At 36.1% G+C, this 23,470-nt stretch overlaps 1 protein-coding gene across 21 annotated transcripts in view; it reads left to right on the top strand.

The window, feature by feature from the left end:
- PPFIA2 (PTPRF interacting protein alpha 2) overlaps positions 1–23,470 on the top strand; it is a 469,663-nt gene that overhangs the window by 256,491 nt on the left and 189,702 nt on the right. For all 21 annotated transcript variants that reach the window (XM_055118486.1, XM_055118484.1, XM_055118483.1 and 18 more), the window contains one exon: positions 23,127–23,228. In XM_055118486.1, coding sequence (XP_054974461.1) covers positions 23,127–23,228 — 102 coding nt within the window. The remainder of the gene's footprint in view (positions 1–23,126; positions 23,229–23,470) is intronic.

Raw genomic sequence — 23,470 nt, 5'->3', positions numbered from 1 at the left:
AAGAGAAACTATAAGCAATCTAACATCAGCCAAATGATATTAGAAAGACCATTGGTATGAAATTTCAATAAAATTTTAGGTAGAAAGTATATTAAACTTCCATAATGCTACTCAAAAAAAAGTTGAGGTTCAAAATTTGATTAGTTAACCTCAATGCAATCCTTAATAGTACCTACAGGAGAAATAAATTAATATATATACATATATACATATACATACATATATATTGCTTGTATATAAAGTAGTTTATGTAGATAGAACTTTAAGAAATTACAGAATTTCACAGATTATCACTGTCACTGTAACTGTCATCCCATTCTTTATCGATTTGCTTGATCAGGCACCAGTAATGTCTCCATTATGAAACTTGTTACTGTTCTTGGCATATCAAATTTGCCACGGTAGCATGCCAGGCTCTGCTGTGTGGGTGGGATACTCTCAGTAGCTTGCCGGGCTCTCTGAGAGGGACGGGAAAAATCAAACCCAGGTCGGCTGCATGCTAGGCAAACGTGCTACCCTCTGTGCTATAGCTCCAGTCAGTTCCCTGATTATAAGGTGACCAAATATGTGTTGGCAATCACTGTTAGGTCATATATAAGTGTGTACAATACAGACACACACACACACACACGTTACCTTATGCTAGAATTCAAAGATACAATATGGGTGAAATGCTAGTACACAGGTGGCATGTTTGCATGTTACACACAGCTGAACAGACTCTGGGACTCTGTGGTTGCCCTAGCATGCCAGTAGTATCCCTGAGCAGAGAGCCAGGAATTATCCTTAAATACTGTCTGGTATGAACCAAAAATTAAAACATAAAAACCAAGAAATACCAAATTTTATTCTCAAAAATATAGGTATTAGAATGAACATAAAATAAGCTAAATTTTAAATGTTTAAAGAATTTAAGAACGGAAGCTGTGTGATTGAGAGCTAGGCAATTTGTCTTGCACACAGCTAATCCAGGTTCTATCAATGATACCGTATATGATCCACTCAAGCAACACCAGGGCTGATTCCTGAGCACAGAGCTGGAAATAATCCTTGAGCACCACTGAGTATGACTTAAGAGGGAAAAAAAAGCAACTGGTTTGTCATATTATTAAATTAGTTCTTCGGTAGCTTCATCAAGTGTGATACCTGAGTTATTTTATCTTCAGAATGCTTAATATCCTCCAGAAAAATATTATTGGTATGTATTTCTACAGATTCGCATGATAGTATAAACATATTTCTTTTGCTGATTTGTAATTTATGCTTATCTCATTTCTACTCAATCTTTACAGATTTATTTATTATTTTCTAACATACTTTTTCTACTGAAAATATTTTTAATTGCTATTGGGTAAATATGTTTTGCTTATTTATTATAAAATATACAGTGTCATTGTCACTGTCATCCCGTTGCTCATCGATTTGTTCAAGCGGGCACCAGTAGGGTCTCTCATTGAGAGACTTATTGTTACTGTTTTTGGCATATCCAATACTCACGGGTAGCTTGCCAGGCTCTGCCATGCAGGCTTGATACTCTCCGTAGCTTGCTGGGCTCTCCGAGAGGGGCAGAGGAATCGAACTCGAGTAGGCCAAGTTAAAGGTGACTGCCCAACCCCTGTGCTATCGCTCCAGCCCAAGAAAAAAAGGAATGCTAAATAATTTGAATTATAGCATTTATTTGCAAATGTGAACAGTTTAATCTCTATCTCATTTAGAAATGCAGACTCTGTGTGAGGAACTGAAAGTAAAAGAAAGGCATGAATTGTTAGTGCTGACTCACACAGTTCCTGTCTAAGGACACAGATTTTCATATTAAATTGTAATAAAAGGTCTTGTATGTTGTTTTACTGAGATCAAATATTGATTACTCTAAATGCTTAGAATTATTAAAATCTGAGATAACTCACTTAAAATTTCATTTATTTTTAAAGGCTACTTGTTTTTGTTTTCAAGTCTCAATATGGCAGTTCTTCAATGAATCATGATCCCCTTTCATACATATTGATGGTTTTGTCACCTAAATTTTTCTGAAAAAAGTGTTCTATTTAAACAGTAGGGCAATTTTATGACTGGTTACAAGACTAGACCTACTTCATTTATATATTAAAATCAGTTGAAAGTTTGATTTTATTTTGCTTTCTGCTATGGCTTAACAAAAATAATTCATCAAAATGCATTAATTGTATTTCAGAGTTTAGACTCTTTCAAAATGGGCCTGGATACTAATATATACGTATAGGTATGAGATTGTTATAAAAATGGAAAAAAGCAAAATAAGTCTTGCAAGCTTTCTTCCCTGAGGGTTATAACTTTCATTAAATTTTTTCTGGATAGAATGCATACTTATTGATTACATTCTATTCTTAAACTATATCATTAAATTATTTTTTTTTCCTTTTTGAGTCACACGTGGCAATGCACAAGGATTACTCCTGCCTCTGCACTCAGGAATGACTCCTGGTGGTGCTCAGGGGACCATATGGAATGCTGGGAATCAAACCCGGGTCAGCCTCATGCAAAGTAAATGTCCTACTTATTGTGCTATTGCTCCAGCCCCTATTAAATTATTTTAACGGAAGAAGATAACAGTAGGAAGAAAAAGCATTATAGTATTTGCTTTGACTTGACAATATTCCATTTTCTCAGGTAACAGTAGAGTAAGTTAAAAAAAGTTAAAGAGTAAACAGTAACTTTCAGTTAAGTAATTTTCTTATGTTGATTTACCTGTATTATGTAGAAATTAGTCAATAATTTTAATGTAATTTATAAATATGAAATTAAAAATAATAGGTTATTTCTATATTTGAGGTATTTTCTGCAGAGGCAAGTTCTAATTTGAGCTACTTTGTAATGCTCAAATTTGGGGAACACTAGAGTATTATTATCTTGACAAAATTAGCAAGGGCGTAGATCTGGCCCTTTTCCTGCAAGTTTAGACATTTGGTAATTTTATTTCCTTTGAGTTGTTGAATTTATTGGAGAATAAACTTAAATCGCTGTTTACATCCTATTCACTCTTCCAGTTGCCCTTTACTAAAGACCAAGATAATTAACCATCTTATACTCTACAACAATCACATAGAACTACTCTTTAACATACATTTTAAACAAAAACTACCATTAAATTTTCCATTTAAAGTTAAAATCATTGACCTTTAGTATATTTCACAATTGTATATTCGTCGCTGCAATCAATTTTACATTTCCATAACAGGCAGAGGAAACCCTGCATACTTTCTGTATGAAATCCTCTAATTCTAATCCTCCCCCGCCCTAGTTCTGGCAACCACCTATTTACTTTTTGTTTATGAACATTTCATATGAATGGAATTATACTGTACATGCTATATAGTGTCTGTCTTATTTTTAATTCTGCATAATATTTTTAAAACCATACATGTTATACCTATTTATATTATATTTTATATAACATTTTAATATTTTACTATGATTATTTAATTATTCATATGAATTTATATGTACAGTTATACACATATAGTTACCTATCATTTCCTTTATCACTTCTGCCTAGCATTTCATTTTATGTATATATTGATTTTTCTTTCATTCGTCAATTACTGATTTTTTTTTAATCTCTAATAGAAAATGAAGTTATGATCGTTCCTTGAAAACATTTCCTGTGTGGAAATGTTTTCGTTTTCTTAAACATCTAATAGTGCAACCTGTGGGTCATTTTTATAAAAGCAAAATTTCTGGGGTATCTTTCTCTTTTTATATAAGACACTGACAGAATATTTTTAAAGTAGCTGTGTCATCTTATATACCCATCAATAATATATGATTCTTCTTCACTAAAGATAAAAAAAAACCACATATGTCTGTTTGTTTCTGGCTATCCTAGTTGGTGTGAAGTGCTCTCTCACTACTCTGATGTGCCTCTTCCTGATCGTTATTGTGGTTGAGCTTCTACTCATTCGGTTATTTTTTTTTTTTGCTTTTTTGTGTCACACCTGGCGATGCACAGGGGTTACTCCTGGCTCTGCACTCAGGAATTACCCCTGGCCGTGCTCAGGGAACCATATGGGATGCTGGGATTTGAACCCGGGTCGGCCGCGTGCAAGGCAAACGCCCTACCCGCTGTGCTATCTCTCCAGCCCCTCATTCGGTTATTGACCATTTGATATCTTGACAGCTATTGACAGCTACCTAATAAAATTCTTTCAACATTTTTAGCTGAGCTATTTCTCTTGTTGCTATATATTTGTAGTAGATATTTATATTTAAAAAAGAGATTTTTATTAAAAGATAACATTTGCAAAAAGGGCTGGAGCGATAGCACAGCAGGTAGGGCGTTTGCCTTGCACATGGATGAGCTCGGTTTGATTCCTACGTCCCTCTCAGAGAGCCCGGCAAGCTATAGAGAGTATCTCGCCCCCACGACAGAGCCTGGAAAGGTACCCGTGGCATATTCGATATGCCAAAAACAGTAACAAGTTTCACAATGGAGACATTACTGGTACCCATTTGAACAAATTGATGAGCAACGGGATTACAGTGATACAGTGATACAGTGATTTGAAAAAAAAATCTAATTTCCAAGGTTTGCATTCATCTTCTTCATGGTTTCAATTGAAATGTAATAATTTTTTTCATTTTGATGGTATATTAGCTAAACTACCATAAAACAAAGTACCATTCTCTAATTTGACTATGACTAAAGAGATTTACTCTCTCATATTTCTTGAGGCTGGAAATCAGAATTCAGAGTAAAGGCATGACCAAGCACCTTTTCTGACCTCCTGGCTGTGATCACCCACAGCAGAGAAATCTTTGTTTATGCATCTTTTGATAAGGCCAGTAATTTCCTTATGAAGGCTCCACCCTAGATATTACATAAAATTTAGTTATCTCCACTATACCTATAATATTGGAGTGGCTTTCCACCAGTAACTTTTGAGAAATTCATTTCAAGTTATAGCAGATGGTTGTGCCTAGTTTACTGTTTGGTGTATTATTCAAGCATATCCAAGAAACCAGAGCCAACTCCATGATTATGACTTACTCATTGTCTTTTTTCCAATGTGTTCTTTCCTTCAAAGTAGTTTTAGTATAGTTAAGGATTTGAATTGGCTGGTTTGTTTTAGGATGGGTATCAGGCAGTTGCTTATGCTAGTCACTGTCACTGTCACTGTCATCCCATTGCTCATCGATTTGTTCAAGTGGGCACCAGTAACATCTCTCATTTGTGAGACTTATTTTTACTGTTTTTGGCATATCCAATATGCCATAGTTGGCTTTCCAGGCTCTGCTGTGCAGGCGCAATACTCTTGGTAGCTTGCCGAACTCTCCAAGAGGGGCGGAGGAATCAAACATGGGTCGGCTACATGAAAGGCGAATGCCCTACTGCTGTGCTATTGCTCCAGCCCTATTTTTATTTTTTTCCCCCCTGCAGTATCAGGAACCAAAACCAGGCTCACATATGCAAAGCATCTACTCTACTACTGAGTCCCATACCTGGTCCTCTAGAAAATGTATTACTTGAATGTATTTTCCCTGCCTACATACTTCTTAGGATGGTTTTACACATCTTTGATTATCATTCCATGCATATACCCCTACAGGATTTTAGTTGGTCAAATATAGCCCATTAAAAGTGTTTTGTTGTTGCTATTTTATCATATCACATTGCATTATAGTTATTATTTAGTTGCCTTTATTCATTATATCTTCTTCACCATTGTACACATTGTAATTATTTTCAAAATCACATAATCTCTTAGATTGTAGACACTTTGTTTTGTTTTGTTGTTGTTGTTGTTGTGGGGGGGGGGAGGCCATACCCAGTGGGTTGAAATTTGATCAAGTGTTTGGCCCACTATGCTACCTCTCTGGTCCCTGTAATAGAAATTACAGAGTACTTTGTGAAGTCAATAAAGAATCCTCACAATGTCAATCTATAAATTTACAATAAAAAGTCTTGATATTGTTTTTTTTCTTTCCCCCTTTCTTTTCTTCTCTTTTCTCTTTTCTTTTTTTTCTTTTCTCTTCTTTTCTCTTCTTTTTCCTGGTTTGAATAAGAATATTTATTTAGTTTAGTCAATCAGATATGGTGTCCAAATGACAGTTATTGGTTAAAATCAATTTCTCTCAGAAAATTGAAAGAAAATTCTTTTATTTTGAGTATCAACTTTCATTTCCACGGACTCACAACATTCTATATTATTTGAACATTGAAGAGTGCTATGCCACGTTGGTGTATGTGGACAATTGCAGGACACACACATACTTTTCTCTGTCTGATTCCCAAGCAGCTGTTCTCCATGAGCGCTCTGACTCACTTTCAGAGAGACAGAGCTCAAAAGAGACTTCACAGTTTTTTAATGTCCTCCTATGGCTTTTTTTTTTTTTTTGGTGTGTGTGGAGGGGGACAGGGGAATGGGTGTGGCTATTTGATGTTACTATCCCTTCATGTCACTTAGAAATTCAGTTTTAAAAATATAATAATGCAACATCATAAAACAAAATGTTATTCTTTGAATCTTGTTTCTTTTGTCAAGCTGCACACAGTAAAATTCTCCAAGCTAGGACACTAGGCTTGCAGATACTTCATAAAGTTTATGCACCCACTACATTATTTTAACTCAGTGAATAAAATGTCATAGCCCAAATATCTCTTGTGATACAACCAACTCTGATTGCTAGAGATATGGTTTTCTTTTGTTTTGCTAGAGTCTTGTGCACTATGTTGGGAGACTTAAATATTCAGCTTGAATGCTATTTTGTGTGCTTGGGACTGTTTGCCACAGCAGGTGTTACCTAACCAGATGCTAAAGCCTTTTAAATTAATACACAGCATCTTGTCAAACATGCCTCCTGCTTTACACTGTCAGAACTGTTGGAAATTGGCTTTCCCTGCCAACAGAATTTGTGCTTGGCAATGACTCAGGCCTGACATGCTTTAGCTACACTGCTTACTGGACCAGGTGATTTACTTAGAATGTTGAATTTAAATAAATTTCTAAATGCTTCATGCATTTAACCAGTGAAAAGATATCTTGGATATGGGTAATGATAAAATTTCCCTTCTTCCATAAACATTTGTCAAGATAAAGGTCATGATATTCTTTAATTGGGTTTCAGTGCTAAAAAATCTGGTTCTTCTGTTATGACTGCTCTCAAATAAAGAACTTTTATATAAAATATAAATAAAAAGGATATTTAAAAATATTTATCTTCTAAAAAATTTCTCTTTTTATATGTTGGATACTATAAGATCTGATGTAGGTATTTTGTTTTTGTTTGTTTTGTATAAAATTATAGAGTAAGTTAAAAAGTAAAGGTACTTGGAGAGTAAACTTTAGTCTTATTTCCAGACAGCTGAGTTTGTTTCTCCTGAGTAATCACATGCAGAGGAGAAAGATCTGTGAGTAAAGAAACTATTTCAATTCAGAGCTTGAGTGTAGAGGCACCATGGTGGGATCATTCATTTATCACGCTCCATCCCACTCTCCCGAGTCAGGACGTTATGAGGCATTAGAGTGCCATCTAGGCCGCAGGGCTCCTCTCAAACACTATCTCATAATCACCATCAGGATCACAAAATCCCGTTGATTGTCCAGCGGCTCCAGTTGTCTCAGTAACGTCTACATTTGTCCTATCCCTGAGATTTTAGAAGCCTCTAAAGGCTTCAGGGTCAGGGCAATGAGATTTAACAGGTTACTGGCTTTGGCATATAGATACACCATGGGAAGCTTTGGGGGCTGTCCCATGTGGGCAGGAAGCTCTCAGTAGCTTGTGAGTTTCTCCCAGAGGGAAAAGTAGGATATCTTATAACCTACTTTCCCTCTGGAGCTTGCTTTTAAACGCTTCTGGGAGCTTGCTTTTAAGTCTCTGGATGTTGGCTGTTGATGGGATGACACACACCTGGGTTCCTCTGCCGGTACCTTCATGCGTGAGGCCTGTCCGAACATGTGGGGAGGGGCCTTGAGCATGGCTGTAGCTAGGTTCCGGTGGTCTTCGGCCATCGTGAGCTCTGCTCTGGGCAGGGAGGGAAGCCGGAGCCCATTTCCTCCGAGGGGCCCTGGGGAAGACAGCCAGGTGTGCGGGCAAGAGACCCTCTGCTATCTACTATCTACTCTACTATCTCATAATAACTGACACAATGTTTCACTGAAAACTTCTCAAATGTATCTTATCCTGCCATTTCATTTTAGATTCCAGACATCTTGATATTTGTATGAGCCCCAGGGTAGTGGTAATAAATTCAGTCTAATAGACAGAGAGGGAATAACAGCAGATAAGGTCAGAGACATAAGTTTAAAGGGGCTTTTCAGGACAGTTTTAAGCTGCTCAGCAATTTCTAACTTGCTATGTATCTTTATAGATATTAATATCATATTTTATTTTGATGAAATAACAGGACATTATTCATTCCCTTTTCTTTTATTTCTTTGTGTTTTAGTTTTTATTTACTTTTTGTGCCATAGCAAGTGGTGGTCAAGGGCTACTTCTGACTCTGTGCTCTGGGGTCATTCTTGGAGTTGCTCGGGGAACCACATGCGATTCTGGTGATTGAGTGGATGCCCACCACGTTCAAGGCAAGCTCCTCAACTCCTGTAACCCCTGTCCCCAAATATTTTCTTTCTTAATCTTGATATTGTGTTTTGATTGATGCATCATGATTTATACTATCAATGATATATTTATATTCATACAATATATTTTTCTTATAGAAATAGGATTTTTTTACATTGACATCATTGATGCTACCAAGTTAGTCTAATTATAGTACAGTAAACACACCATTTTGCACTTGCACTTTATGTTTCTTTTTTACTGAGTGGGAGCAACTACTAATTTTATTTTTTTTTTTAGTTTTAGTCACCATGGTTTAAATACTGTCAGTGAAAATGTTTCATAAGTATAACTATTTAGCACCACACTCCCCACCAGAGTATCAGCCACCTATACCAATTGTTCAGGTTTCACATCACACCTTCCCTCCTTCCCCTAGCATCTACAACCCGCTTCCAACGTCTTATTGCCATGATAAGCTCAGTTCTAAATATTAAATATTAGATTTTTTATCTATGACCTTTGGTTATTTCTCTACTATGTTTATTTTCTACATATGGCAGATACCATTATGTATGTCTCCTCCTAGCTGACTACATTAAGCATGATACTTTCCAGTTCAATCCATGTAGCAGCAAATTTTATTATTTTGTATCTTCTTATTGATGAGTAATATTTAACTTTGTATGTATACCATAGATTCTTTATCCAATCATTTGTTCTTGGATACTTGAGGTGTTTTCATATCTGGGCTACTGTGAGTGATGCTGCAATAAACATAGAAACACTGATGTCTTTTCTGATTTAAGTTTTGGGAACCTTGAACTATATTCCTAAAAATAAAATTGATGAATCATATAGATACTCAATTATTAGGATTTGGGTGTTTTTTTTTTTTGAGTAGTGTCTGTATTGTTTAACCAAATATTTCCGCCTGAAAGATGAGTTTCTTTTACTTTGCATCCACTCTGTTACCAAGGATATGGGAGAAGGGAACCCATGGAATTCACATTTTATTTTACTCTTGAGAATATAATTTCCTTGATTTGTTATTAATATCAATATGAGGTCTTTCCCCAAAAGAGGGGAAATGTAAAACTGAAATCTGTGTAAATGAGCTCTAGTTATGTGACCCATTTTTTCCTATTGTTATCATTGTTGAAAAGAACTGAAGAATAATAGTATGCCCTAAAGCAGCTAATGAAATTCATCAGTTTAAAATATAAAATAAATTATTTTGAACAAGTACTGCATGTAGAATAACTGCACCTGGCTCAATTAGTAGCTGAGTATATATCATAAATTAGACATCTACTGTAACTAAGATTTATGTGATTTGGATTTATACTAATAAAACATTTTTATTGAATCACTGTGAGACAGTTACAAAGCTTTTATGTTTGAGTTTCAGTCATACAATGATCAAATATCCATCCCTCCACCAGTGCACATTCTCCACCACCAATGTCCCCAGTATACCCCCATTTTCCAACCCTCCCTCTGCCTCCACAGCAGACAATTTCCCCATATTCTTTCTCTATTTGTGGAGCATTATGGTTTGCAATACAGATACTGAGAGGTAATTATGTCTGGTCCTCTATTTTCAGCACACATCTCCCATCCTGAATGATTCCTCCAACCATCATTGTCTTAGTGATCCCTTCCCAATTCCATCTGCCTTCTCCCTCAGCTCATGAGGCAGGATTCCAACAATAGGGCAATTTTCCCTGACCCTTGTGTCTACTGTCCTTGGGTGTCCGTCTCATATTATGTTATTTATATTCCACAAACGAGTGCAGTTGTTCTATGTCTGTCCCTCTCTTTCTGACTTATTTCACTTAGCATGATACTCTCCATGTCCATCCACTTATTAGCAAATTTCATGACTTCAACTTTCCTAACAGCTGCATAGTACTCCATTGTGTAGATGTACCAAACTTTATTTAACGAGTCATCTTTTCTTGGGCACTCAGGTTGTTTCCAGAAATATGGCTATTGAGAATAGTGATGCAGTGAACATACAGGTGCAGATATCATTTCTACTGTGCTTTTTTGCACACTAAGGATATAGACCCAGAAGTGGTATTGCGCATCATATGGGAGCTCAATTTTTAGTTTTTGGAGGAATGTCCATATTTAAACTAACTTTTAAGTTTGGGGTTTAGTTTTGTTTTATTTGGTTTGGGGCTAAATTCAGAAGTACTCAATACTTACTCTAGTCTCTCCACTCAGGGATCTCTTCTAGCAGAGCTTGGGGAACCATATGGGGCTCCAGGGATGGAACTTGGGGTATTGCATGCAGGGCTGTACTAATGCTCCAGTCAAGGAGTTCACTTTTGAGCTTTAAACATTTATTTCAAAAATAATTCTGGGTTCACAGGAAATTTAAGGGGAAAGTACAGATTTCTCATATACTTCTGTATTTACACATTATCAAAACATCCCATCAGGATGGTACTTTTTTATGACTAGGGAATTGAATCAACACATCACTCAAATTTATAGTTTATCTTATGGTTCACTTTTAATGATGTGCGATCTATGGCCTTGAATATAATTATAATTACATTATGCAACATGCCTAATTGAGGATCTTCACTGCACTTAAAGTTTTTTGTGCGTTATATATTTATCCCTGTCACCAGGAGCTGATGTATCATTTGGGTTTTGTATTAAATATATTTTTTTCCCTTTCCAGAATGACTTGTAGTTGTAATTGTATAGCATATAGGCTTTATAGCAATTTTTTTACTTGGCAATATGTGCATAAATTGTCTTGATACATTTTCATGGATTGATAATTTATTCCCTTTTAGTCTAGAATAGAATAATATTTTATTAATTTATATGTACTACAGTTTACTTATTAGTAAGTAGACGCAGAGTTTGTTTGATTTCAGATTTTGTTAACTTTGAGTGAATTGTCTATAAAATAATTATGCAATTCTTTTGTGTGTGGACATAAATTTTTGTAGGCATTTTAATAAAACATTTTAATACTGACTGATAGATCATATGAGTTATGATTTTATTCTTATCTACAAAAATGTATTATAAATTCTGCCTATATTTTCCAAATACATAAATGAAACTTTAAAAGTTCACTTCTGTCAGTAAATACATTAATCCAGCTTTGCTTCTGTAGGCTATATGTACTAGTTAGAAAAAGCTTCACAGGTTTTGATGAGTAGGCAGAGTATAAGGTCAGTTTATCCATTCATTGTGAATACATTTCTTAGGACAAGATATTTTCAGTAACCCATGAAAATGTTACCATTGCTCTTGAAATGTACATAATATTCATCTTTCTTATTCAAGCATTTTGAATTCCATCTAGTCTGAATTACATCCCCCATATCTGAACAGTCATTAACACCAGTTTTTTTGTTCTTTATTATTTTCAATAAAAAGAATAATAGGAAAAATTATCTAGCATCCATAGAATGCATAAACCAGTATTTGAAAATTAGTTGGTTTGAGGTATTGGAAAACTGACTTGCTACTAAATAATTTTTGAGCCAATTTAACAATCTAGCCAAGCCATCTATAACAAACCACAGTTAAATGAAAGATACCTAATATCTGGGGAGTCTCTAGACATAAAGACAGTGCATTTGGAAAGCAAAATAAGAATGCAATGTATAGCATTAAACTAAAATGATAATAGTTCAGTGGGAATTTAATATGTTCTGTGTGACAAGAACTTGACTTGAGGGTCAGAGAGACAGAGGTCGCCTGATAGCACAGATGATTAATTTCAACAAACATCCATGGTTGTGATGTGTCTTGTTATCTTCCCTGGAAGATTTTTGAAAACAAAAGTTAAACAAGAACCACATCTAACAGGAAAATGACTCTTGGAGTACATTTGATTTCAAATAATCTAACATCTCTGGTTACCAGGCTACATTACCATAATCTTCTATTACATATTTAAGAGAAAAGGCAAATCAGTTTTCTAACTGAAATGTGGGTACATAAAAAAATCATGGGACTCAAAATATTATCTGCATGTAGTTTAAATCTCATTTATATTGTATATTCTTTGTCAAGAATATCTGTGAAAACTTCTATAGCCCAGTTTGTCTGTCAAATTGTGTTAGTTATGCAGGCAGATCCACCTCCAAGCTGTCTTGCCTGGGGCCAATCATGAGACATAGCTGTTTCACACAGTAATTCTGTATGACAGGTTTCTCTGTGCTCATGCAAGTCTAGGAAGCAATTATAACAACAGAGGTCATTAATACCGTATTTGGTTATGTAACATGCTATAGCAAATATATATGCCTATATATATATATATATATATACACACACACACAAAGAGAGAAAGTGAGAGAGGGAGAGGATAGAGTAATGGCAGAAATGAAATAAAATGGGTTTTGCTTGGAAATGAATACTTTAATTGTATAGTTTTGATTTGGGGAAACTGAGGAGAGAGAGAGTAACAGAGAGGAGAGACAGAGTGTGGTTGAAAGACAGATTAAAGAGAACAACTAGTTCAAGAGAGAACATGGACTTCCCCAGAGAAAAGTGAGGGTATGTCATAAAGAAAAACAGATATCTGAAGTTGAGCTGCAGGAAACTCCAGGATTAGGACACTTCTGAAGACTAAATCTTTTAATATTTGTGAATTTATAACAACATTCTGACAATGTATGGGTAGAAAATATAAGGTACATGTTTTAGTTGTTGTATTTTTACCTTCCTAATTTATTACCTGTTTACTAGTTCTAGAAAGTATTTTCTAAAGCGTTTCTATGTGAGAAAGAAGAATTTATCTTTATACATGTAAATTTATGTGGAGTTATATCCCAAAATACATATTTAAAATACAATGAATCCTGCTAATTATTACAAATAAAATTGATAGAATTTTTCCATCTTCACAAGAGAAGATACAAAAATATAACAAATTGGGGCATAGCCTAAGGAAATCATAATTAAAAGCATTTTAGTAGTCAATTTTGGTTAATTTAAATGCTGGATGGGCAAACCAGCATGCTTCTATGCCATATGCTTTCTGAGAGCTATTTTTGTTATGCACAAATGTTAGATGGCAGGAGAGTAAACCTAAAAAGATGCTGTTTTTTCTGAGGTTGGAGAGGGTAATAATAGTGTTCAGTGAGGCCAAATTCTCATTCCTCCTTTATTATTTCCTCTTCCCTCTCAGAATTCTCCAGTCAGGTGTTTTCAGCTTCTTAGCTAGAAATCATGACATTTTCAGTTCTTTGATCAAGTGGCCCAGACTAGTGAATGTGGGTCTAATTTAAAAGCGTTAAAATTGTAATCATGATGAATGAATTGTCATAGATTAGAGAGTGTTGCCTTGTGCAGTTGACTTGAAATGAAAAGGTTGAGTGTTCCTCTTGCCATTCAGCTTCTCTTGACCTGATTTTTGAAGCTCAGAATCCAACTAATAAATTAAGGCCTTTCAAATATTTAATGAGAAAATATACCCACCCCCAATAAAGCATCTTTAATTAGCACACTGCCTTCTTGAAATTTTTAGGGAAGTAAGCAGTCTCTGACAGTCCTTTCGTGTATAATTAAATATCAGAAAATGACTTTAAAGTGAACATGCATAAAAATAGATTATTCTTTATCTGCCTGAAAGTGGGCAGCCTGATAATCTACGGTGATTTAAAGGGGGAAAGAGACATAAGGACAAAAAGAGAAGGGCGGATAGGGGGAGTTCTGAATCTAGAGGATGTTCTGAATCTAGAGGATGTCATAGTTTCTAATGACAGAAACTATGTGAATTTCTGTTTTTCTCGTTTAATTTTCACTCTCAGAATAAAATATACTGGTACCAAAGTAAGGGGTTTCTTTGCCTGACACTGATTAGAAAGAGCTCACAGTGAGTTAATATATGAAATTGTAGCAGCTCAGATCTTTGCATTACTTGCCTTTAGTCTTAAATCAATGCAGGTGAGACTGTTATAAAGCTATAAAGAGGAAAAGCCTGAGCAATACTATAGTGGTTAAAGCGCCTTGCATGTGGTATCAGCAACACCAAATGTAGTCTCCAAGTACCACAGGAGAGAGCCCTAGGCCCAGGGATAAGCACTGAGTACTGCTGGGCATAGTTCAAAAACACCGCAAAATATGGGAGAGGGACGGTTGATGTTTATTTTTACTTTAGAATATAACGAGACTAGGGATGTTCATACTAGCACTGCCATTGCCAAATACCAACATGGGTCTCTTTAAAAGTTATTTAAACCTCTCTTTTCAAAATTTCTAATCTATATTCTGTGAATAATAAGGTTTCCATGATGAACAAATTATATAACAATAGTAAGTTACTAATAATATCCTTAGTTTGCAACACTGTCACAAGAAATATTAGTTTAAGAACAGGAGAAGGGGGGAGGGGCTGGAGTAGTAGCACAGCGGGTAGGGCGTTTGCTGTCCAGGCAGCAGACTGGCTTTAATCCAGACATCCCACACGGTACCCCCAGCCCTACCAGAAGTAATTTCTGAGTGTAAATCCAGGAGTAATCCTTGAGCACTGCTCGGTGTGGCTCCAAAACAAAAGTAAACAGAAAATTGGACCAAAAGACCAAAGGTCCCTGAGAAACCGTTAAGGATTCTGCCACTTGTCATGCAATGGCCCCTGGTTCAGTTCTCAGTACTGCAGATTGTCACTTGAGCACGGTAAGGAGTGCCCTGAGCACAGAGCGCAACTTCCACCCTGGGAATTAAAATAAGTCATTTCATGTTGCTTTAATATTTCTAAAAATAATTCATGTTCTTCATCATTAATTTAATTAATTCAGAGGGACTGATATAGCTATGCAATAAAATGGTTTATTTCTGAATGAAAGGAATTTAACTGATAGCTGCCTAAATATAAACATATCTATATGTTTACATAAACATATATAAACATAGTGAAAACATATAAACATAGTGAAAGCAAATGCTTTAAACTTGCGTTTTATACTGACATCTAACTAGCATAGAGAATAGCCGCAAGTACACAGAGTGTGTTTATATAAAGTAATATGATATCCATGAATACTTTTATTTGTTTTTATTTTTAGTCCATACTGGTGCTCTCTCCTAGCAGTACTCAGAGGACCATATGTGGTGCCAGGGATAGAACCTTTGTGGGCTGCATGTAAAGCAAAAAGCTTACCCTTTACACTATTTTTTAATACTTTTATTAAATCAACATCATATAGAGCATGACAAAGCTGTTCATGATTGGGTTTCAGTCATACACTGTTCCATCACCCATCCCTCCACCAATGTAATTTACCAGCACTTCCCTCCCACCCACCCTTAAATCAACCCTACCCAGCATACCTCCATGGCAGGCACCTCTCTCTCTCTCTCTTTCTCTATCTATCTATCTATCTATCTATCTATCTATCTATCTATCTATCTATCTATATCTCTCTCATTCTAATTTTATGCTTTATGGTTTGCAATCTAGATGCTGAGAGATTATCATGTATATCCCTTTATCTACTTTCAACACTCAGTTCTTGTCCAGAGTGATCATTTCCCACTAATGTTGTCACAATGGACCCTTTTCTATCTAAACCAACCCCCACACCTTTGTGGTAATTTTCAACCATTAACCAATCCCACTGGCCTATTTGCCCTGGCCTCAGTTATTAGTTTCATACTTTTTTTTTGATATTCCACAAACGAGTGCAGTCACTTTATATTTGTTCCTCTCCTTCTGACCCATTTCACTCAGCATGATACTTTCCAAGTCCATTCATTTATAGGCAAATATCATGACCTGTCTTTTTCCTAAAAGCTGTGTAGTATATACCATAGTTTGTTTATCCAGTTGTCTGTTCTTTGGTACTTAAGTTTTTTCCAGATTCTGCCTGTGGTGAATAGTCAGAATGGACATACGAGTGCAGATGGTGGTTCTGCTGTGTGTTTTTGAACCTGCAGGGTATATTTCCAGAAGTGGTATTGCTCGGTAAAATGGGAGCTCAATTTCTAGGTTTTTGAGGAAATGTCCATATCGTTTTCCAAAAATGTGGACTGGTCAGCATTCCCACCACAATGGAGGGTCCCTTTCTCCCCGCATTCATGTCAGCACTGGTTGTTCTTGTTTATTTGAATGTGTGCCAGGCTCGGTGACGTGAGATGATATCTCATTATTGTTTTGATTTGTATCTACCTGATAATGAGTTATGTAGAGCATTTTTTCATGTGGCTTTTGGTCATTTAAATTTCTTCTTTGAGGAAGTTTATGTTCATCTCTTCTCCCTATTTTTTGATGGGGTTCTATTTTTTTTGTAAAGTTCTACCAGTGCCTTGTATATCCTAAATATTTACCCCTTATCAGATGGAAATGGAGTGAACAGTTTTTACCAACCCAGAGATGATCTTTGATTCTTAGTCACTGTTTCTTTTGAGGTGCAAAAGCTTACTTGTTCGGACAGTGGTGTTTCAGCTTTGAAGATGCCCTTAGCTTCAGTGTCATGGAGGGTTTTGCCTATGTTTTCTTTTTTTTTTTTTTTTTTTACATTTTCACAGTACTTTTATTTAATGTAATTTTCTTTCCTTTGCGCTACAACCTACAAAGTTCTTATTTTCTTTTTTCTTTTTTCTTTTTTTTTTTGCTTTTTGGGTCACACCTGGCGATGCACAGAGGTTACTCCTGGCTCTGCACTCAGGAATCACTCCTGGCGGTGCTCAGGGGACCATATGGGATGCTGGGAATCAAACCCGGGTCGGCCGTGTGCAAGGCAAACGTCCTATCCACTGTGGTATTGCTCCAGCCCCCCAAAGTTCTTTTTTTTTATTTTAAAGAAATATTTTATTGAACCACCGTGAAAACAAGAAAAAAATACAAAGCTTTCAGGTTTAAGTCACAGTCAAATACTGATTAAACCACCATCCCTTCACCAGTGCACCCGTTCCACCACCAAGAACCCCAATACACCCCCCTCCCACCCCACCCTCCATCTAAGTAGCTAATGATATTCCCATTATTCTCTCTATATATTGAGTACATTCCATATTTCCATACAGAACTCACTATTATTGATTGGAAATTTTCCCCAACAATCAGGTCTGCTGAATAGGCATCATCTAATAATTTCTCTTCATTGCTAAGAGTGAAGACTTTGAGTCCGCGCGGCCGCTATCGGTTTTGGGTTTCTAATATTTTAGCTCAGTTCACAGTCAAAATGGATGGCTGCAAGCATCCGCTCTGGTGCCAAAATGGGTTAGGAGACCTCAGGATCACAGGCAATAGGCGCGGAGGGTCCGTTTCTCGTGGCGCGGCTCCGGGTTCATCTCTGGGCCTTGCCTATGTTTTCTGTCATGTACCTTATGGATTACAGTTCTGGTGTTGAATCTTTAATCCATTTTTTTGGGGGTCTTTGGGTCACACCCAGTGATGTGCAGGGGGTTCTCCTGGTTTTGCAGTCAGGAATTACTCCTGGCGGTGCTCAGGGACTCATATGGGATGCTGAGAATCGAACCCGAGTCGGCTGCATGCAAAGCAAACGCTCTACCTGCTGTGCTATTGCTCCAGCCCCAGAGTCTTTAATCCATTTTGATCTGACTTCTGTGCATGAAGTTATATAGAGGTCATAGTTCATTTTTTTCCATGTAGCTGTCCAGGTTATAATAATTTTTTCACTCTATACTTTCTTTAAAAAAGAACAGGTCACTCTCTTTGACTAGAACATTTTTCAAACTCGGTTCCCTGACATAACTTTAAAAGTCCAAGGAAAAGGGGGTCTGGGAAAAAATAAGTTTTTTGAACTATAGCCGATGAAGAAAATGACAGGTTGGAGAGTTTCTGAGTATAGTTGTGGTTGGTAACTGATACACTTATCTGTCAGTGATTTAAAGAAAAGTTCGTTTTGTCTATGAACTCCTTTGAATCGTGACATGGTGAGTATGAAGAAAACTTTCTTCTGCTTCAGCGTCTTACAGTATTCTGCTGTACTCTTGTGTTCTCTTCTCTGTATTCTTGTGTTTTCTTCTCTTTTTTCCCCCAGTAAAATAGTTTAATTTTTTGGTGATGCTGTGAGGCCAGTTTATTTGCTCTGCCTTTTGTCTAGTGTTTCACCGTGTGCGTCCTTCCACAAAATCATTCACCTTTCTTTCAACTACAGAAAAACATCCTGTAGCTGCTAGTTTCTGCAAATACGAGTAAACCATATATAGACATGTGGCAAACTTTGATGCAGATATACATTTTCAACTTTTTTAGTTAAATCTCAAAGAATATGGTTCATATTCCATATAAATAAAAGTGTGCTTATTATTTGTTCTATTACAGTAAAACAATGGCAAAGATTTATCTTATTGAAAATACTCTAAGGGCCAGAATGGTGGTACAGTTGGTAGGGCATTTGCCTTGCACGCGGCTGACTCAGGTTTGATCTCCAGCATCCTATAGGGTTCCCTGGACACCGCCAGGAATAATTCCTCGGTGCAGAACTAGGAGTGATCCTGGAGCATCACTGAGTGTGACCCAGAAGGCAACAGAAAAAAAAAAGACTCAAACCTGTTCATTGAACTTGCTGATAGTATTTATAAAAGACCATATAATCACAAATTTGTCAGTTAAAGTGTAGAAGTAGTTATAGAAGACAAAATGTTAGAAGGAAAATATAAATGATGTGTTTATTTACAGTGTATAAGATAACTGGATCAATTACCATACTATGCATGTAGGATATATCTGCTAAATTGCTCCACTAGGAAAGATTACCCTGCCTTGAACCTCACAGTTCGCCCACAATTGTTGGATTAGTTTCAAGAGAATACTGCAAGGTCATTGTAAGTAATTATTATATAATGATAAAAAAGTGAAATAGAGGTCTGCTGTAGCCATTTCAACTAGGAATCATATAGACCTGATAGAGAACTAGAGTTAATATGATGGGTGGAAAAGCATTTAGCTAAGGAGTCAGTGAAGTATCTTTATAGCCCAGCTCACTGTCTGTTCATGCCATGCTTTATAATTTAGTTTTCTCAGCTACAAAATGGGAGAGAGACTCCCTTTCTCATTATTTAGAGAATTGTGTGAGATAATGAACATGAAACTAGTGCCTAAAATTTGTTAGGAAGTTAATAACCAAAGGCTGATGTTAATACATAGATCACTAATAGCCTGCTAGAATCAATGCCCTGATAGTAAATTTTAAAAATATAAAGTAATCTATCTTTGGTTACAACGTAATGGATTCCTGTCTTTTCCTGTGAAAATATTATTGTTTCAGCACAGATATTGATTTTTTATTTTTTCTTATTTTCTAAGCACAAAAAGGTATTTCTCCATTGTAGATAGTTTTGATTTTAAAAACACACAGAAAGCAAAAATACAACATGTATTCATAATTTGACCACCTGAGTTATCTAATGTTGAAATTAATGAATATTGCCTTCTTATCTTTTTCTTTATATAAACAGCAAATTATATCTTTAACGTGGGAAGTTTTGTCTTTAAAGTCAGTAACACTGTAGCACTGTATCCCATTGTTCATCGATTTGTTGAAGCAGTCACCAGTAACATCTCCATTGTGAGACTTGTTGTTACTGTTTTTGGCATACCAAATATGCCACAGGTAGCTTGCCAGGCTCTGCTGTGCAGGTAAGATAATATTGGTAGCTTGCCAGGCTCTCTGAGAGAGACGGAGGAATGGAACCCGGGTTTGCCACATGCAAGGCGTGCCCTCTGTGCTATCACTCCAGTCCTTAAAGTCAGTATCAAATGTAAATATAGCATTTATTTTTATAATATTTGTTATAATATTTGAGTGTTGATAGGATTGCTTTTTTGGTACATGGATGTTAATAACATACTGTGCAAAATATTGCATTCCTTTGTCCACCAAAACAATGTACTTTATCATGAAAAAAATTTTACTTGTATAATAATGGGGCTTTTTGTTTGTTTGGTTCAACTAGTTGCTTATTTTCATTCTCTGCTTAAATAATATACTAATATGATCCGCAAAATTTAATAGGGCAGCAGTCAGGGAAGAAAACATTTGTCTGCAATGCCTGTCTAAATGTAACAGCAAATCCTTCATCTTGTATTAAGCTTTTGGTCTAATCTGAAGAATTTGAAGTACCTACTAGTGCTACAGCTACTTACAGAAATTCAGAAAAATAAATGGTTTGACAAAAACAAAAAAAAATACATATGTTTCCCAGCTTTGTGTAACCATTACGCTCACTTGCCTTTTCACTAAATTTTCCTTTGTGGATAAAAAGTTGACCAAATCTGTCTCTCCCCTATTTTAATTTTAGTTTTCATGTTCTGTCAATGTTACCTAAACTTAAACTGACATTCTTTTTTTTTAACTTCTTAAATTTAAAAAAAATTATTGTAATTTTAATCAGTAGGACTGGAGCGATAGCTCAGCAGTTAGGGCATTTGCCTTTCATGCAGCCGACATGAGTTTGATTCCTCTGTCCCTCTCGGAGAGCCCGGCAATCTACCAAGAGTATCCCACCCGCACAGCAGAGCCTGGCAAGATACCCGTGGTGTATTCAATATGCCAAAAACAGTAACAAGAAGTCTTACAATGGAGACGTTACTGGTGCCCACTTGAGCAAATCGATGAACAATAGATCAACAGTGCTATGACAGTGCTATTATAATTTTATATAGGAGTTTGCAATATTTGATTGCATTTAATATTCGAACACCAATCCCTCCACCATTAAACCTTCCCACCATCATATTTGGACATATCCATCCCAAGTCCCAACCCCTGTCCCAAAGCAGAACCAAAATAATTTATTTTGTATTGTTTGTTATGAATAAACTGCTGAAAATGCTTCAAAAAACTTTCCTTAGAGGAGAGTATTTGTATTTTACCCAGGGACCATGAAGCCCTTCTATACGAGATTACTAATATGTTGTTAAGGGTTGAAGCTTGTGAGTTTTAATATATATATATATATGTATATATATATATACATATATTTCCTTCTAAGATTTCTTCTACATTAAACCCCATCAAATGTGGTCACTACTCTTGGAGTATGAGTGGTGTATGAGTAACCGATGTTGCACGGTACAGGGATAAATTCAACTAGTGGGTGAGGCTTCGCCTGAGTTTGCGGGAGAGCAGCCATGAGCAGGGCAGTGGGTGAGTTTTGGAGATTTTTGGCTGCTGGGTCTGGGTCCCTTGGGTCCCTTGGGACAGGGAGGGGTCTCACCCAACCCCCCCCCCAGGGTGCCCCAAATGAAACACTCTGGCGCAGCGTCTGATGGCATGGCTATGGCAGTCATTTTTTTTTATTTTAATTTTTTTTTAATTAATGAGTCACCGTGAGGGTGCAGTCACAGAGTTTCGTGCCTGTGTTACAGTCATAGAATACTCGAGTACCCATCCCTCCACCAGTGCCCATTCTCCTCCATGGATGGCCCCAGGGTCCCTCCCTCCGCCCCCCTGCTATCCGCCTCCCCCCACCCGCCGCCCCCCCCATCACCCGTGACAGGGAATTCCTTAGTGTTCTCTCTCTCCTTTGGGTGTTATGGTTTAAGGAGATACTGGGTAGCTATCATGTTCGAGCTATAGCCTGCTTTCAACCTGCCTCTCCTATCCTGAGTGGATCCTCTACTGCACTTTTGCACTCTTCCGAGAGAAGAGGATTATGAGTCTTGGATCTTGATGTTGATGAGATTACCTGGCACCAGCCAGAAGTGGCTTGTTGGTGTGACTGCTGTGTTGCCAGAAACGTTGGGGGTCATGAGTGGAGGTCAATAACTTTGAATGACTTAATGATAATTTTTATGTTTATTATTTCTCAAAATTATCTTCAGATACTATAATTTTAGAATACACCAATATTTGAATTACCTTTTTATAGTTTCCATGATGTTTAGTGTGTCTAAGCTCTCTGACTAGTAATAAGAAAATACCCATATCTTATCTCCAGTCCTATTTTGGATAAGGATTCCATTGTAGCATCTTTCAAAGTGTCTTTTGTAATGTAGAGAGAGGATTAGTCTATAAAGCTCTTCCTTCTTTTTTGTTTTTCACTAGAACATGGTCTGTTTTCTTTTATTGAAACATACAAATTAGACTCCTACTGTGACTGAGTTATGTAAATTATTATGGTAACCTTGAATAATGTTATCAAGTTTTAGATACACTTATCTTGTAAGAGACAGGTACATTTTCTTACTTCATCTTGTTAACAAAATTATTTTTAATCTCTAAATAATTTAGTTAGCAGACTTTTTTGTTGGTGTTCTTTGTTTTGTTTTGGATATTTTCTTTTTTTATGACCTAGTATATGAAGTATCATATGGGAATTGAAAATATAGGATTTTTAGAATTTTTTATGAAATTTGTCAAATTTAATTCATTCTGTATTATGAATGCGATAGAACTCATGTGGGATATGATATATCTTGAAATGTAATATAATTCAAATGTATTATTACAAAATTGAAGTAAGTATTATTAGCATTTTCTGAACAAAGGAAACAGAATAACAGTGATGTACAAGTATAAACAACGTTTCTATATATAATATATTATTTACTTACAGAAGTTTGTATACTTCCTATTCTGTTAGAACTTTTGTTTGTATCTGGAATATGTTTTCAAATATTTTTATTACCATTTCAGGAATTTGCTGCACTGACAAAAGAATTAAATGCCTGCAGGGAACAGCTTCTAGAAAAGGAAGAAGAAATTTCTGAACTTAAAGCAGAAAGAAACAACACAAGAGTAAGTTTAAAATTGCCTCTGCTTAGACTTTGATTAATATATAGGGCAGTGCCTTATTTCTGGAATACTCATAAATATATAAGCAGTTAAAAACTTGGGGATGACTTGGGGAGTAGACACAATTCTTAGTCGATACTTAAGTGAAGAATATTCTAAAAAAAATTCAAAACAGGGAAAACAGGAAACCTAAATTATAGTCTCAGAGAAGAAACCACTATGTTGCTTTAAAAAATATTCTTACT

The sequence above is a fragment of the Sorex araneus genome, chromosome 10 (genome assembly GCF_027595985.1).
Source record: "Sorex araneus isolate mSorAra2 chromosome 10, mSorAra2.pri, whole genome shotgun sequence".
NCBI classification, from domain to species: domain Eukaryota; kingdom Metazoa; phylum Chordata; class Mammalia; order Eulipotyphla; family Soricidae; genus Sorex; species Sorex araneus.
The sequence above is the reverse complement of the archived record's forward strand: the minus strand, read 5'-3'. Positions and strand labels throughout refer to the sequence as shown.